Source organism: Papaver somniferum, chromosome 6, assembly GCF_003573695.1.
Source record: "Papaver somniferum cultivar HN1 chromosome 6, ASM357369v1, whole genome shotgun sequence".
NCBI lineage: Eukaryota > Viridiplantae > Streptophyta > Magnoliopsida > Ranunculales > Papaveraceae > Papaver > Papaver somniferum.
The window spans coordinates 18,565,014-18,581,241 of record NC_039363.1 but is presented as its reverse complement, the minus strand read 5'-3'; the positions used below and the strand labels follow the sequence as shown (position 1 = coordinate 18,581,241).

General features: G+C 36.3%; 2 protein-coding genes and 1 long non-coding RNA gene across 7 annotated transcripts; all 3 read left to right on the top strand.

The window, feature by feature from the left end:
* The first annotated feature begins 1,252 nt into the window (after window positions 1–1,252).
* LOC113287106 (ubiquitin carboxyl-terminal hydrolase 27-like) lies at window positions 1,253–7,537 on the top strand. Of its 2 annotated transcripts, none has more exons than XM_026535782.1 (10): window positions 1,253–1,743; window positions 1,823–1,946; window positions 2,403–2,503; window positions 2,593–2,826; window positions 3,255–3,302; window positions 3,446–3,577; window positions 4,544–4,678; window positions 4,802–4,864; window positions 5,777–6,634; window positions 6,761–7,537. In XM_026535782.1, exons 1-10 carry the CDS (start codon window positions 1,453–1,455, stop codon window positions 7,034–7,036), a joined length of 2,262 nt encoding a protein of 753 aa, XP_026391567.1. In that variant the 5' UTR covers window positions 1,253–1,452; the 3' UTR covers window positions 7,037–7,537. The 2 variants fall into 2 exon arrangements, with proteins under 2 accessions (XP_026391567.1, XP_026391568.1); XM_026535783.1 differs by having other exon boundaries at window positions 1,732–1,743; window positions 2,413–2,503; window positions 6,761–7,535.
* A 668-nt stretch (window positions 7,538–8,205) lies between these two features.
* On the top strand, window positions 8,206–9,614 carry LOC113287108 (phytosulfokine receptor 2-like). The gene has a single exon (XM_026535784.1). The coding sequence runs from the start codon at window positions 8,378–8,380 to the stop codon at window positions 9,527–9,529; it is 1,152 nt and encodes a 383-aa protein (XP_026391569.1). The 5' UTR covers window positions 8,206–8,377; the 3' UTR covers window positions 9,530–9,614.
* A 2,901-nt stretch (window positions 9,615–12,515) lies between these two features.
* LOC113287105 lies at window positions 12,516–15,032 on the top strand. Of its 4 annotated transcripts, none has more exons than XR_003329712.1 (3): window positions 12,516–13,752; window positions 14,059–14,703; window positions 14,791–15,032. It is a non-coding gene; the product is annotated as an uncharacterized LOC113287105 (long non-coding RNA). The 4 variants fall into 4 exon arrangements; XR_003329713.1 differs by having other exon boundaries at window positions 12,516–12,716; window positions 12,851–13,752; window positions 14,059–14,860; XR_003329714.1 differs by having other exon boundaries at window positions 14,066–14,860.
* Window positions 15,033–16,228: the final 1,196 nt, after the last annotated feature.

The window sequence follows — 16,228 nt, the reverse complement described above, 5'->3', positions numbered from 1 at the left end:
TAATACAATTTATGAGGAATCAAGTGCTAAAGTCCCTTTTCTACGACCTATTCATTTAAAAAAAAAAGATAAAAAAATGAAATAGAAAATAATAATAATCAAGGTAGTAGAGAAGAAGAAATCCATCAAGAGGTTTCAAGCAACAAGAAATCAAAGAATAAGGAGTACAAGTTGTCAAAGTTCCGTGATTCAAGAGTTTATAATCAATAGTTGAAGTCGAAGCTGAAGACATTTATTCGGAGAGTGGTACAGAATGTAGATTGGACGAGAAGGTGAGTGGGCATTCCCATGCTCGCAAGACGGTCATGTCATTTACGTGTGGGGCATGTTGGATAATTTCCTAGCAAAGAAAAATAGTTCAACAAGGAGAAATATGTTGTGGAATTTCCACACATTCAGTTTTAACTTGAACAAGAGTTCAAGCTTTTAAAGATAGAAGAACCATGATACACGAGTATAAATGGTTAAGACTTTGGTTGCAACTGAATATGCAAGAGTGAGCATCTCTTTAGTAATACTAATTCGAAAGTTTCCATCTCTTACAATTTCCTAGTTTAGAAAAGTTTCATATTCTAAAAAGTTTGCCTAGTTTAGGATGGTCGTAGTCCATTATAAAGGGCTCTACAACAATAGAAGCAAAAACAAAAAATGGTAGAAGAAATAAATTGTATCACTGAATTCATAGCTTAAAAAAAAAGAAAAAGCATTACCTTCAAAGTTTGTTATTGTTTTTCCGTTAAATTTTGGTTACCAAGTTCTACCGATCCTAGTTATATCAAATAGGCATTTGATTTATTTTGCAAAATGTTGCAGACTATAAGCTTTTAAAGGAGATATGGCAAGCGAACTAAAAAGAAGAATGTGTCAGTGTTACATTTGGAGAAAGAAAATAAAAACGATATTGCTGCTCTTTACCGATCCGTAAGACGTATTAATTGGACAACAATTATTGTTGACGTCAAAAAGATGTGTACATTATATTGAACAAGAACAATGGTCCCTAAAACCACCGCCTACATATGTTAGTCTTGGATTTATGCTTATCGATTCCCCGCCTCTTATATGGGTGGAAGCTTGAAAACCGCCAACTCGATGGTTCTCGTCTTGGAACAAGAAATCAGGGTACACTACTCCCTCAGCCTAGTCAGACTCGGACGGGTGCCCTCAGCCTAGTCAGACTCTGAGCGGTGGATACAGATTGCGGTGGGTACCGTGGGGTTTACATGTTTAACTAACTATCCGGCGTCAACACAAGAACTAGAAGTTGGACAGTTTGAGCACTCCCCACAAAAAAGCTCGGGAATCAAATTCTAGGTTTCCCACCAGAATTTCTAGGGTTTTTTTATTGAGATTCTCGCAATTTCAGTTCTAACTGACCATTTCCGATTCTGTGTAATTTCTACTTATCCCTTTCCAAATCCGAAGGGCACCTATTTCTAGGTCTTATTAGAAATGAGAATGAAGATGAGAAAAGATGTTAGCATAAACAGTTTTATACACAATATGAAACATGGATATCGAATTTTGCGTCGAAAGAATTGGATTTCTCTATCTCAATTTCATCTACTTGCTGGTGTTTTGGGTGTTACTGGTCTAGTTATGGCTATAAGAGATGGAAAGTTTGGATTTCTACGTGGGTTATCACAGACTCCTGATAGATATGATGAGTCTTCAGAAAGCTTAGTGTTGGTTCCTGGGTTGCAGAATCTTGGCAACAATTGTTTCTTGAATGTTGTTTTGCAGGTATGAGTTCTTTTTAAGTCGAAATGAGTGTGTGTTTTTATGTAGGGTTTTTCTAATTTGAGTTTTTATGTGTGTGCAGGCATTGGCTAGTTGTGATTGTTTTCATGAATTTCTTCAGAATATAATTGAGAGAGATGACTTTTCAGTTGATGATCGGGTTGAGAATATGCCCCTATCAGCGTCTTTGTTTAACTTATTCAAAGGTAATGCTTAGTGGTGTATTATTCAAATTTATGTTCATTAACGACTATGGATGATGTAGTTTTGCTTTGGTGGATGTTAAGTTCATACTCATTTGGAGAATGTTTGTATGATAGTTCACACAAGCTTATGTCATTAGTTCTTAGTCTTGAAATTTGACTAGAGTTGTTCTAAAATGTTTGACGATGGATTATCTTATTGGTGATACAAGTGAAGCATGTCTGTTTCTGTTTGTACAAGTTGATTTTTTGTTTTTAAAAGATACAAGTTGCACGGTGGACTAAGTCAGGTGCTCAATTCAGATGTGATTATTTTACTTCTAAAGGCTAGAGCGATGATAGCTTGCTATGCACTGTCCCTCTCTAGAAATTTACTGTTAAAAATGAAAATATGTGAAGCAAAATCTTATAAGTAGATTTAGTCATTGTTTTTAGAAGATTTTAATTGTTAAAGTTCAGAATTGTGCAGTCCTTGCGATGAAAGGATGATATTGAGTCCACGTAAAGTGATGCATGCAATGGACCAGTACATTCCTAATTTCAACTTGACAAGGCAACAGGTGAATACTTGTAGTTTTTAATCTGTAAGCATTTTAATTATAGTAGCCGCATGGCATGCCTATTAATTCTTTTTCCAATTCACCTGTAGGATGCAGCAGAGGCACTGCACCACCTTTTGTCTTCTTTACAAGATGAAACTTCGGAGAGTTATGTTCCAAATTATGGTTCTCTGGCAGAACTATCTGCTTTTCCTCATTGCAAGATCTTGCATCCGAATAGGAAATCTGGTCCAAATGAACAGGAAAGGTGGCAACAAGATCTCCTCGGGCCATTTAATGGCATTCTTGGGAGCAGTTTAACATGTAAAAGCTGTTCGTCACAGGTCAAGTTGTGCTCTAAAGAACACTTTGTCCGGAAAGATGCTTGTACGCTGTCACACTTATCTGTCCTAGCACATGCAATCATGCATTCCAAACTTAGTTTTACATGTTTAATTATTTTCTTGAAGAAGAGATTAGCATGGTAGACATGCACGGTCTCATCTCAGATACTTGTATGACTCAAAATCAACATCAATCCTGACCAAGGATGTAAACTTTTTAGTTACAATAGATTACAGGAAAATAAAATATAAAACCTTAAAGCTTGAGATCTCTCTACATGGTAGTTCTCATGGATGAAAGTTGTTACCCAAAATTTCCTCCCCCCTTGCATGTACACCCATGACTACCTTCATCCATCTTCATCTCTTGTGGTGCTTCTGCAACCTTCTTTTCATTAACGTTTTCCCCCTTTCATTTTCTGTTTCAGCTTTCGGCGGACTTTGAGTTCTTCATCAGCTTGCCTCTCACACCATTGGTAGGTTGTAGTGAAACCCATGTCTGTTCTTTAGAGTTATTTGTCTTTTTTTGTCTTCCAGTTTCTTGTCATGTTGCTGTGGATAATTTGCAGTGTGGCAACTTACTTGCTTCTACTTTTTATCCACTTGTGTCTAATATCAGATCAATGGATGTTCAGTTGAGCATTGCTTGAAGCAGTTCACTGCTGCTGAGCTTATAGATAACTACCGTTGCAACCGGTGTTGGCATATTGCTGGAATAAAGTATTTTTCTACTGTTGATGGAAACCACAAGGTATTTATACTTTTTGGTTAGTGGTAGTTCGTTTTTAAGTTGAAGCTTTAGATATTTCAATTCGGCGAAGTCATAAATTATCTACTTAGCTTTCACCTGATGGGTTACTTCAATTCCTTGGTAGTGGTTATTGTTTGATGATCCACTTATCCACAAAACAATGCAACTTTGTGCTTAAATCTGTACTAAAAGAAAAAAGGAACTGTACTAGGAGTTCTAATACGAGTTGAAGCCTGGAATTCTCTCTGTATTGTATGATTAGCCCAGAAATATAGTGTATACGGTATTCCAGCTGATGGTTAAATTTAAAATACTTACATTATATGTCATCAGACCGATGTTGACTTATTGGTCAAAGCTGCAAATAGTACTAGACTACTAGTTTCCTCTCTTCCTAGATGACAAAGTTGCGTTGGTAAAGAAATCGAGATACTCAGTTCTCTCTTCGAATATTGATTTAAAAAGAGTAAGACATGATTCACAAGATAATCGATTCAACAAAATAAAACTTAGTTTGCAGGATAATTTGGACAACCTGAAACCTATTCTATGTGCATTATATATTTATATTTTGAAGGAGTGCAGAAGAAATACTCAATCGCTAAGACTACAAATTGTTCAGTCACGTAAATGAGCTTGAAGACAAGTGAGTTGTTTGGAGAAAAAATAATTAATTAATGAACAGAAGAAAGAACAAAAACAAAAAAGATGCTAATATGTCTAGGGATAGAGAGAACTGAATCTTTTTGATTCACTTTTCTTTGTAGTCTCTGCCATTCTATCTGTTGAGTATTGAGTAGACTGTAATTGCTGGTACCCTGGAATTTGGCCAGGGATGGCCTATTCAATCGATTTGGGTCCCAATCTTACTTCTCAACACCATCCATGTAGTTGAGACTGTTTTCTAATTTGCTACGCTAGCTTATACATCGCTAGAAATATTGCTTAATCTGGTGAGTTTTGCAGGCACAGATCGAAAAACTGAATTCTTGTGTTGAGGAAGATACATGTGAGTGCAGGAATCTCTTTCCCGAGGAAGTGCCATGGTCACATCAACGATCTCGTACGCTGAAGCAATTAAGTATTGTGCGCTGCCCAAAGGTATGAATTGAATGTGTGAGGAACCTTCGGCCAGTTTGGTTTCTGATACGAAATGTGGTTTCAAAACTAGACTCTGAGTCAATGCATATCCAACAATTTGATTATCATATATGTGCACTACAGATTCTTTGCATCCATCTTCAGCGTGCTTCAATGAATCCATTTGGTGAATTAGTCAAATTTCAGGTACTCCATTTTTCTTGTCCAGGCTATCTTTGTGTGTAACTATTTATGGATTCAAAATGATGGTAGCTAGGTCGATTAACCACCAGCATATGTTTGTGGAAGAAACCCTTTTCCGTCCTTAGTTTTTGTTAGCAAGGATTTACCAGACTTTGGTGGTCTATGCATAGAATTGGCACTGTTACTGTTAGTGGTGAATCGTTACATTTAGTTGGTTATATAGATCTTGTTTCACCCTCCCTTCCTATCTAGCCTCATCTCAACTAAAGCATGTGTTTTCTTTATCACTAGCTTCATCAACATGATTGTCTATTGCTTAACACTGTCACTGCTCTAGTACTAGTTTGCTTGTTACTTTGCATGCGAATGCTCAGCACTCTAGAATTTTCCAGTTCAATAATCCGGTTAGTTATCTGCACTAATAATCTCCCTACCTTTATGGACATTGAACTTATCTGATAAATAAATTTGGCTGAGATATGAAACCCATTATTTTCTTATATTCCTATTTTTTGTTATAATCTGCGAACATGCCTTAGTTTTATCTACCAAATAATATGAGACTAGTTCATTTTAATTCTTTTGGAGTGATAAGGTACAATCTTAAGATTTAACAGTTGTCACAGATCTAAATACCCCTTGTAAGTTTCTATCTTGAAGATCACTTCTGGGGTTCTAGTATTTGGATGTAGCTGTTTTGTTTGGCTGATACTTCACCCCTCCCTTATCTTGAATTTGGTCAAGTGGTGAATTGATGAATTGCACTTGTTTTTTAGTTAATGCAGTCTTATTTTTGGACCTTTGGCTCTACATTTAATCATTTCTTTCCGTCGAACAAAACTTTGAGAATTCTGCAGTCAACTGGTTTGGGGTTATGGACTTTGCTTAGCTTAAACTGGTTACTGATGATTGTAGGGCCACATTCCTTTTCCAATGCTTTTGGACCTATCCCCATACATAAAGCCTGTGGCGGGAGTCAGCAAAGAAAGCTTGGGTGAGAATTTGGAGATGAGGGAAGTGAATCAGCATAACCTTCTTATTAACCGCTTTAACATTTTTAACCACCAATTTCCGATGCAAATGATGCAACAACTGTATGCGCCAGTGGGAGATGACGTAAAAATTCAATCCAAACCATTAGTTGCAGATGAGATTGATGAGACCAATTACTCTGTTGGTGATACCTCGATACCAGAAACTGGTGCATCTCATACTGAGGGGGTCTCTTATCCTGTGTTGAAGGGCTCGCTTGCTCACCGAACAAGTGTTCAAACAGACGAAAACATGAATATTTCGTTTGTTAGAGATGTGATGGATGTTATCAGTGATTCTTCAGATAGTGAATACGTTCTTGCTTCGAGAATAGAATCTGATGATAACCATTCTGAAGACTGCGAAATGATGGAGTCACCTATACAACCAATACATGGACATACTGGAGAAAGCAACCTAAACACCTCATCAAAACCATTAGTTGAAGATGCGGTTGGCATTGGTAATGATTCTGTGGATGGTAAGCATCCTCGATCTTCGTTGAAAGAGTCTGATGTGGGCAGTACTGAAGGTTATTTGCCTCTACAGCAGATACATGGACAGAATGAGGGAAACCAAAACATTCCTTCGGAGCCTATAGTTGTAGATTTGTTGGGCAATACCACTGATCCAGTACACGATAGATGCGATCAAACTATGAAGGCAAAATCTGGTTTGGACAGTTCAGAAGGTTCTTGTCCTGAGTTCACCAACAACATGCCTCTACAACGTGACGGCAAGGTTGGTTGAGAGCTATATTCTGTTAACCAATGTCTTAGCTCCAATTATTCACGTCCACACATGCCTTTAACTGTTTTTTCATCTTTTTCTATGTTGTTCCTCATCTTTTTATTTGTGCGACTGCAGATCAATAATAAGAATCACGTCGTTTCTTCAAAGAGTCACATGTATCGCCTTGTTTCTGTTGTGGAGCACTTCGGAAGAGTTGGTAGTGGACATTATACAGTTTACAGAAGAGTCAAGAGGTCATCAGATGATTCAGACTCTGCTGAACAATTAGGTAGTTCAAAGGCGCGATGGTTTTGTGTATCAGATACAGATGTGTGGGGTGTTTCAGAAAAAGCTGTCCTAGCTGCTGATGCAAGCTTGCTCTTCTATGAGAGGGTCGAAGAGTTTTCTTGAGGTACTTATCAAAGCCTCTTTACACAGTTCAAAATATTCTTCGTGTAGTACACCAACTATGGGGGGCTCATAAGCAACCATGGTTCGAATTTTATGAAAATATCAAGTTTTATAGCAAGTCTATTTTTTTAAAACGAAATATCCCCCGCTCAGTTTGTTTGATGTAGTACAGTATCTGGAATCAAGGTTACTTTGATCTCAGAGGATTTTGGGATTATCTGACACTTGGGGTTGGTCTCAAAACAAGTGTGTTCTGGGATTTTTGGTCCCAAAACAAGTGTATCTAAAAATCCCAGATATGGGTTTGGTTTCAGTAACATGGATCTAGTGTAGATGCTTCACCTGAAAAGTCTAGTACACTATGGTCCCAAAAGTCTAGTACACTATGGTCCCAAAAGCTATTGTTGAGATTATTCTGGTTCCATCTTAGCCTCATACTTTCAGGAGTAGAAACAACAATAAAATCTATATTTCAAAAAATAAAACACTGCCTTAGACTTTACGTCCCAGAATTTGGTTCCTTCCATGTGATTTCTTATCGGAAAGAAAGACATGAGATTGTTGAATGGGTATAAAAAGTCCACTTATTAGAAAATTATAAGCGTACAACTGCTGTCTGGTCTTGTAATCTAGCTTAATTTTCATTACGTTCATGGTCAAGTCATGTATTAGCGTAGATTCAGTTCACCAGATGGTGACATTTTAAAATTTTGGTCACTACGAATACCCGGAAAAAATGCAAGGATTTGTAGGAATGTCCAAGTGAAGAGCATGTGTTCTGTTCATGGCCGGCCTTGTTCTCCTGCATAATTCATTAGTTTCCATTTTTATTTTACGGAAGTTGACGTCTGAAAAATGGGACTTTGTCGCCGGCGAAGATCAACGGTGAGGAGTCGGAGTCTGAGCCCCTTGATAATTTTGTGGATTTCCATATGAGAACATCGTATTTGGTGTTAGTGACTCACGTGATTGAAAACATTAGCCCCTCTGATACTTCAACTAACGAAAGACGAGACTTTTCTTCCTCAATCATTGTGTCTCAATCTTAAACTATTCCCTTACATCTCACTGTACCAAACTCACATGCTCCACCAACCATCACCTAACACGTATCCTCAACGAACCCACCATCCACTCAGATTTCAATTATTATGGCATTACGCAGAAACCAAGACTTTCAAACCGGTAAACGTTTCAACTCGCAGACTTCTTTTTAAGGTCTTTACCTGTTAATGGCAGCTCTTTAATTCTTCTTCTCACCTTCAGTCAAATTATCAGAACGTTTCTCTTCATCATCAAAACCCCAAAAAATTCTCCAAATTCCCATTTCCAGAGTCTCTAATGGAACCAACACTTCAAGCTATGCTAGCTGCAGGAGCTAGTTTTCTTGCAGTGATGTTTATTTCAGCAGGTATATTTCTTCTTTGTAAAACAACCACGACAGTACCTCCTCATCCAGATCAACAACCGCGGAACCGGAACCGCAATGGTACTCATGCTGATCGGGATCAAAATTGTGTCCCAATTACGATTGATGAAAGTGCCACATATGATCCTACACTAGATAGGATTTCAATGCCTGAATTGATTAAAGCAACAAGGAATTTCTCACCGAATAAAATCGTAGGCGATGGGAGTTTCGGTCTTGTGTATAAAGCAAGATTATCTAATGGTACTAACGTTGCTGTTAAGAAACTAAGCAGTGATGCTTTTCAAGGATTCCGGGAATTCCAGGCTGAAATGGAAACACTAGGTAAGAATATCCGGCATCGTAATCTTGTTAGAATTCTTGGGTATTGTGTTTCTGGTGATGATAGGATTTTGATTTACGAGTTTATTGAGAAAGGGAGTCTAGACCAATGGTTGCATGATACCTCGTCTTCGTTTGAAGAAGATGAAGAACATAAGATTGATATTCATCCATTGAGTTGGGAGATTAGGGTGAAGATTATCAGAGGTGTAGCTGATGGATTGTGTTATTTACATACCTTAAAAACTCCAATTATACATAGAGATATTAAAGCTAGTAATGTGTTGTTAGATAATGAATTTGAAGCTCATATTGCTGATTTTGGATTGGCACGCCGTGTTAATCCCTCACATTCCCATGTATCGACGCAAGTTGCCGGTACGTTTGGGTATATGCCGCCGGAGTATAAAGAAGGTGCTACGGTTGCTACTGTCAAGGCAGATGTTTATAGTTTTGGTATTTTGATGATTGAAGTAGCGACAGGGAAACGTCCGAATCTGCCCACTAAAATTGAGACTGGAAAGGAAATTGGGTTAGTTCCATGGGCGCAGAAAATGCTCAAGGAGAAACGGGATTTGGAGATTGTTGATGGATCTATTGGGAAAGAAAGGTTAAAAGAAAGGGAAATCGCAGAGTTTTTGAGAATAGCTTGTTTATGTACTAGTGAGCATAGTAAAGATAGGCCTGTAATGGGAGATGTTGTTAAGATGTTGAATTTCTTTAATTACATTGCAGAAACTTGAATTTCTTTAATTAGATTCTTTTTCTACAATGTAGTGTAACTTGATGTGTATGTAAATCGCAAAAATTCAGTGTTTTATTTTGTAATTTGGGCTCTATTTACCCATTAGAATAATTGTAATGCAATTCAAGGTTTGTTTGCTCACAAAAGTGGGAGAAAATTATTGAATCATGTATTTCGAAACTTTCTTCGTGGAATGGGAGAACAAGGTAAGTTGACATTCATCAAAAGCCCATTGGCTTGGTTGCCCATTTATTATCTATCAATCTTTCTTGCACAAATAAAATGGACAAAATAATAAGAAATTTTCTTCAGGACAATGAATGATATTAACCAGAAAAGAATTCATGTGGTCTACAATCGTAAAATCAAAATCGTAAAATCAAAAGAAATTGACATGAACTCGACGCTTCTAAAAAAGTGGTCGTGGAGATTCAAGATGAAAAAAGATGCTTTTTGGAGAAATATAATTGGGGAGAAATTTAGAGAATCATCACCCGGTTGGGAAATTCTTCAACCCAAAAGCCCAAAGGGGTGTAATGCGTGGCACAATATCTATAATCAACCAGTTGGGAAACTCTTTAACTGAAATCCTCGAAGGGGTGTAGTGTGTGGCTCAATATTTATGATGAGCCTGAAATTTCAGATCAGTATAGGAATTAGATTTTGAGAAGATCTTTGTGTTGGAGATAAATTTTGTGCAATAAATTTTCATTGGCATTCGAATCTTTAAGAAAAAAATGGCAGGTGGTTGCTAGGTTATATGAGACTCCGAATAACGACATCAAATAGAAGTTCATGTATCAGAGTAGATATTGTCAGGCCATAATGAGGAAGGTTATTTCCATAAATTCAATAGTAGAAGTGGTGAATATTCAAGAAGGTATCGTAGACTCTAGATTGCGGATATAAATAGTACGCGCGGTTGATGCTTCTACGATTAAGTGCGGTGTTGATTCTCTTTGTGAATCGGCGAGATTAGCTTTCCATTGGAGATCATTTGGAGTCGATATTACCCATTCGAAGTAAACTTCTATATATTCTTTTTACCATGAAAAGTTGATGACGACGGACAAGCTTTTTATAAGAGGTATGAATGTGGATAGGGTGTGCCGGCTTTGTGAAAAAGAAGATGAAACAAGTGCTCATTTTTTTTATGAATGGTGGCGAACAAAGAGAATTTTGGATATTTTTTTTTGAAGGATGCAACTTCAATTGGAATTACGATAGTAATATTGCAATGACTATAAAAGCTTGGAGTCAAGATTAAGGTGATGAACGGCTTAACTACATATTGAACAACTTACCAGTTATAATATGATGTTGCTTATGGAAAGAAAGGAATTTTCGAATTTCCGACACAAAAATAGAAATTTGGAAAGTATAATTAGAAATATCAAGATTCAAGCTTATATTTTGGCGGAGTCAGACACTAAAGTATTGGGTTATATTCTATCAGTCTCTTTAAGTTGGATATGAGACTATTGGTGTAGATTCCAAAGATTCTTACAAGGAGAAGGCCTAAGACCTATGAGCCCAATGTAGGCAGATTTCGAAGAAAAATTCCCATTCTTTGAAAGATCCCAAGCCCTTCTATCCAGAGTGCAATGCTGGCTTAAGGGAATGGTGACAATCTTCTGAACATAAGCATTATCAAAGTGAGTGTTAAGTCTAGACAAAATCCAACTTCTGGCATTAATATCAATTAAATAGGAGACTTTAATACTAGGGTCAGGTGGGACTAAAGGGTTGGGTGTGGCAGAACCCAAAGTGGGTATCCATTTATCACTCCAGGGGTCAATGAACTGACCATCCCCCATAATTCAAGAGATGAAAGGCTTAATGAGTTCTTTTATAGCATATAAACACTTCCAAGTCCAAGAGCACTTTCCAGTACACTTAGCATTCAAGAAGTCGGTTCTAGGAAAGTATTTAGCTTTAAGAACAGTAGCTAGCAAACAGTTAGGATTTTCCAAGAATTCTCCACGCATTCCTAGCCCGCATAGCCAGATTATTTAATTCAGCCTTTCTGAAGCCTAAACCACCTCCAGCCTTCGGGGAACATAAAAGCCCCCTTTGATTGCTTTTTTCTATCAAAAGCACTTTGTAACAAACTTGTAACAAATTTTTACTAAAAATTATACTTGGTAAATTTTTTTCAAAGTGCTTTTGGAGAGAAGCACTTCCATTTTATGTCTGCTTTTAAAAGCTACTCACCACTAGCTTTTAAAAGTTGGAAAAACAGAAGATGTGGATCCATATAATTTGATTTAATTAATTCTCTATTTTAACCTTGTATTTTATTATAAAGACAAATTATACTCTAGAATATTATACAATTATCACTACATTTCTAATTTATATTTTATTCTTCTATATTTTTTTATTTTAAAATAATAAAATTTAATTACAATAATAATAATAAATTATTTAGGAAAAACCATATTCATAATTTTTTTTATTAAATGATAAAAATAATAATAAATATATTTCTTATTTATTAATAAACTTATAATAATAAACAAAATAAATATTACTTATATTTTATTAAATATGATTAAATATCGAAATATTACTTATATTTTATTAAATATATTAAAATTTAATTTAATATGATTACGGTGCATTTATAAAAAACATGTCTATTTTCGTCATTAGCTACATCAACGGTACTTTGAAATACCAGCTTACCAAACAGAATTTACAGTTTGTTAATTTCACACCGCTTTTTAAATTATTGTTTACCAAACGTCGTGCCTTTTTATTTTCACAACACATCACACCAACGCACCGCACATCATAACAGAAAAGCGCTCTTCTAAAACTCACAACAATACCAAACTAGGCTAAAATATCTGAGCCTAAAAGGTGCAACTTCTTGTCTTTTGGATCTAAAGTCTCTCCCCACCAAAATTTACAAAGGTGAGAGTCTATTTGTTTAAAAAGATGCTTAGGGATAAGAAAGGCTCCCATAGGATTAAGGAATTGGGGTGCCCTTATATTTTTTAACTTTGCCCTATTTGTTAGTCACGCTGTCCAATTCCTTTCTCCTTTATAATCCCTAACGTCAGAAGAGGCAACAGCAGCAGCAGCAGAAAAACAAGAATTTGAATGATGTCGAGTCTTCCTGAAGACATCATCATCAACATCTTAACAAGGTTACCACTAAAATCTCTCTTAAGATTCAGGTGTGTTTGCAAATCTTGGTCTAATAATCTCTTTACAAACCCTAATTTTATTAAGCTACAATTTTATCATTCTCTTAAACATCATAATCCTGGTATCTTAATTGACCACACCGATGCCAACATCTGTTACGCAGATTATGATTCGGTATCATCAGCAGTATCCACTCAGGTTATTGAGATAGATTATCCGGTGGAATATAAAAAAATTCTGATTCTAGATGTGTGTAATGGGTTGATATGCTACATAACAGAGATTAAAGATATTATCATCTGGAACCCGTTACCAAAGTTCACAGGAAAATACCAGATCCACCAGAATCAACAAGTTTAAACACCAAATATCCCATGATTCAGTATGGATTCGGTTATGATGTGAAATCGGAGGATTATAAGTTTGCAAGAATTGTCAATCATCAATCTAGGTACAGTGAATTGAGTGTTTTTTCATTTCGAACCAATGCACGGAAGATTATGGTGGACATCCCTTTTTTATATCCATGGGGGCAACTAGTACTTCTCAATGGAATTTTTCATTGAGTAGAAAGTCCCACTCTCGACAGTGGATTGCCAAGAGTAATAGCTTCTTTTGATCTTGTAAGCGAGACATTCAAAGAAATCCAACTACCACAAGAGTTATTAGACAGGCGTAAATTTTCTGTGTTAAATTTGTGGCTTTTTGAAGGTTGCCTCTACCTGACTGGTAGCATGTATATGGTTGGTGTTGAGGTGTGGACGATGAAAATGTATGGCGTTAAAGAGTCTTGGACTAAATAATTGATGGCGAAGCATTTGGAGGAGTTGGGTATATTGACTTGAAAAACTCTCTCGGGAATGGTGTGATTCCGGTTCAGCGAGACTATCTATATCCTTACATATATGATCTCAACAAGGAAGAAGCTAGACAACTTAAAATCGATGGCATTAAGCCACCGTTCTTCACACGGGCTTTCTTAGGGAGCTTAATATCACCTACTTTTGGTACTTGTTTGGAGGCACAATAGGACACAAGATGCTTAAGAAGGACAAAGAACCAGAGGTGAATATTTCTAGTAAACTACTCCAATTTCAATTAGTTTATAATCTTCTTATGTCATTATAAATTCTTTACAACTTCATTAAGGTCAAACTCAACTACAAAGTTTATTTTGCACATTCATCAGGTTTTCGCTTTATTTTTAGTGTTTTTGAATGTGTATACCAGCTTCATTTGATTGGATTAGGTAAAGGATGAGATGAGATGCTCATACTCATATTCTCTCTAGTATTATTATTGTCTCATCCTTAAACAGTAGTGGACTCATTAGGCCCTACAATAACTCGTGGATTTTGAATGTGGAGTCAGTTTACAGTCATCCTTAAACAGTAAAGGACTCCAAGTATTACTGTGATTGATAATGTGGTGGTGGCTGGAAATTTGGGGAAGTCTATATGGTCCCTGGATGTCATCCCCGGAGTTCAGGTTGTATTTTGAAGTTAATTTATGATATTCTACTGTTTCATCAAAGGTAAGTGTCTGAAATGCTGATGTATTTCCTATCTACGTTGTTGTTTTATTAGAAATGTTTGGTTTGGTTAGGTTCAAATTGTACTGATTGCCCAAATGTGCCCTGGTCTCAGCTATGTGCATCCATTAGCTGCATATATGGAAAGTTAGATATGTCTTTAGACTTTAAGTGTTTCAATATTTACCTGCTGTTATGATATATCACAAGTGCACAACCCTCGTCCGAATCCTACAGAAAGAAAACCTTAGCTATAAGCCTATAACGTGTTTGTGCCTCTCTTACTTCAATATTCTCTAAAGCAGGTGTGGATTTTTTTTCTTGTTGGTGAAGGAGAACAGAATGACTTTTTTGGAGGAAGGCATATCTTTAGGAGCTTTAGCAGCAGCAATGTGGGCATCTTTTGAGGTAGAAGACAGCAAACTGACCAAACGATTCAGAAGGGAGAATCATATACCAGAATTCCCTACCTACTTGTACAACTGGTACTATTTTGGATCTTTATTGTATTGTATTTCCCTAACCCTGATGAGCTACCAAAACTCAAGTACCTTGCTAAAACCTGTACGCAGGAAACAATGTGGACTGGTTGGGAATGAGCCTCATTATCAAACAGTTGTAAAACATGTTGCTCAGTAGCCATTAGATCATGACTGTGTCAGACTCACAAATCACAATAGTGTTACAACTTGAAGGCATTGTAAAATCAAAAGTTTGTTGGGCTTTTCTGGTAAAAGTTGGGCCATCCAACACTAGAATTTCAAATTTCTCCCTATGCACGAACCGTGATTTAGGGCATACCAAAAAGTTTCAGAGGCGTACAAATTTATTTTCCCAACTAGGATGTGTTTATAATGGGTGTATGATGGGTACGCAATGACATGTGTACCCTTATGTGTTTTATATTACTAATTTGCCCTTATCATTTTAAACACCAAAAACCAAAATCGGTTTTAATCTTAAACATCTTCTCTTCTTCTCTAGCCAATACCCTTTCGCGAAATTGTCGACAAAAAAATTTCATCCTAACAGTTAACCATCAATTCGTGAAAATTTGATAATCGATCAACCAGAACTATAAAATGACATGCACAAATAGACCTTCAGTGGACAATCACTTTAAATCTTCTTGTAATCCACCAATTGAAGAACAAGAAGAAGTTGAAGGATTTGAGCAAAAACTAAACTGGATGAAGAACCAACTCCTGAAATGGGGATTATAATGTATTTTATATAAACATTCTTTTATTTTATTTTATTCGATTGATAGAATATTAATTCAGAAATAACCAACTAGAGTTTTTTTTGTGTTTTACAGAATGATGTTCGGTTGATAAGTGAGACGAATTATTAGCCGAACTGTTCATTGTTCTTCATTCTGAAAGTTCTTATGAACAGTTCGGATGATAATTCATTTCTAAGCGATAGCCGAACTTTCTAGTATTTATATAAAACTCATTGAAGTTGTAAAGTTCGGCTGATTCGAAAGTTGAATTATTAGCCGAACCTGAAACCATTTCTCTAGGTTCTATAAATAAGTCAGGTTCGACTGATTCGATAGTTTGTTTATAAGCCGAACTTGTAATTTAAAATAGTTCGCCTAGTTCGTTATTTGGTTTATAAGTCGAACCTCTAACTTGATTTTCTTCTAAAAATTGATGCGTGTCGGTTTAGGGTTTTGGATGTCTTCTTTATGATATGGAAGATAAGGTGAATGATAGAATGTGGTGTAGAGAGATGATAAAGATTAAAAGATCTCTTCTTAGGGCTTTGGATGTCTTCTTATATAGAGATCTCAAAGTTAGAGTTTATAATCGTTTCGGGACCGTATTTTCTTAAGATAAAACTCAATTTCATGTCCAAATATTTTCCAGAACAGTGTCAGGTTCAGCTAATACTTTTTAATCTTTCTCGGATGAACCTGACAAGTGAAATTTATCCCATGTGGTCATCAGGTTCGACTGACTCGATTAGATCAGTTTCAAGACAAAGATCTTTCTATAAAAACTT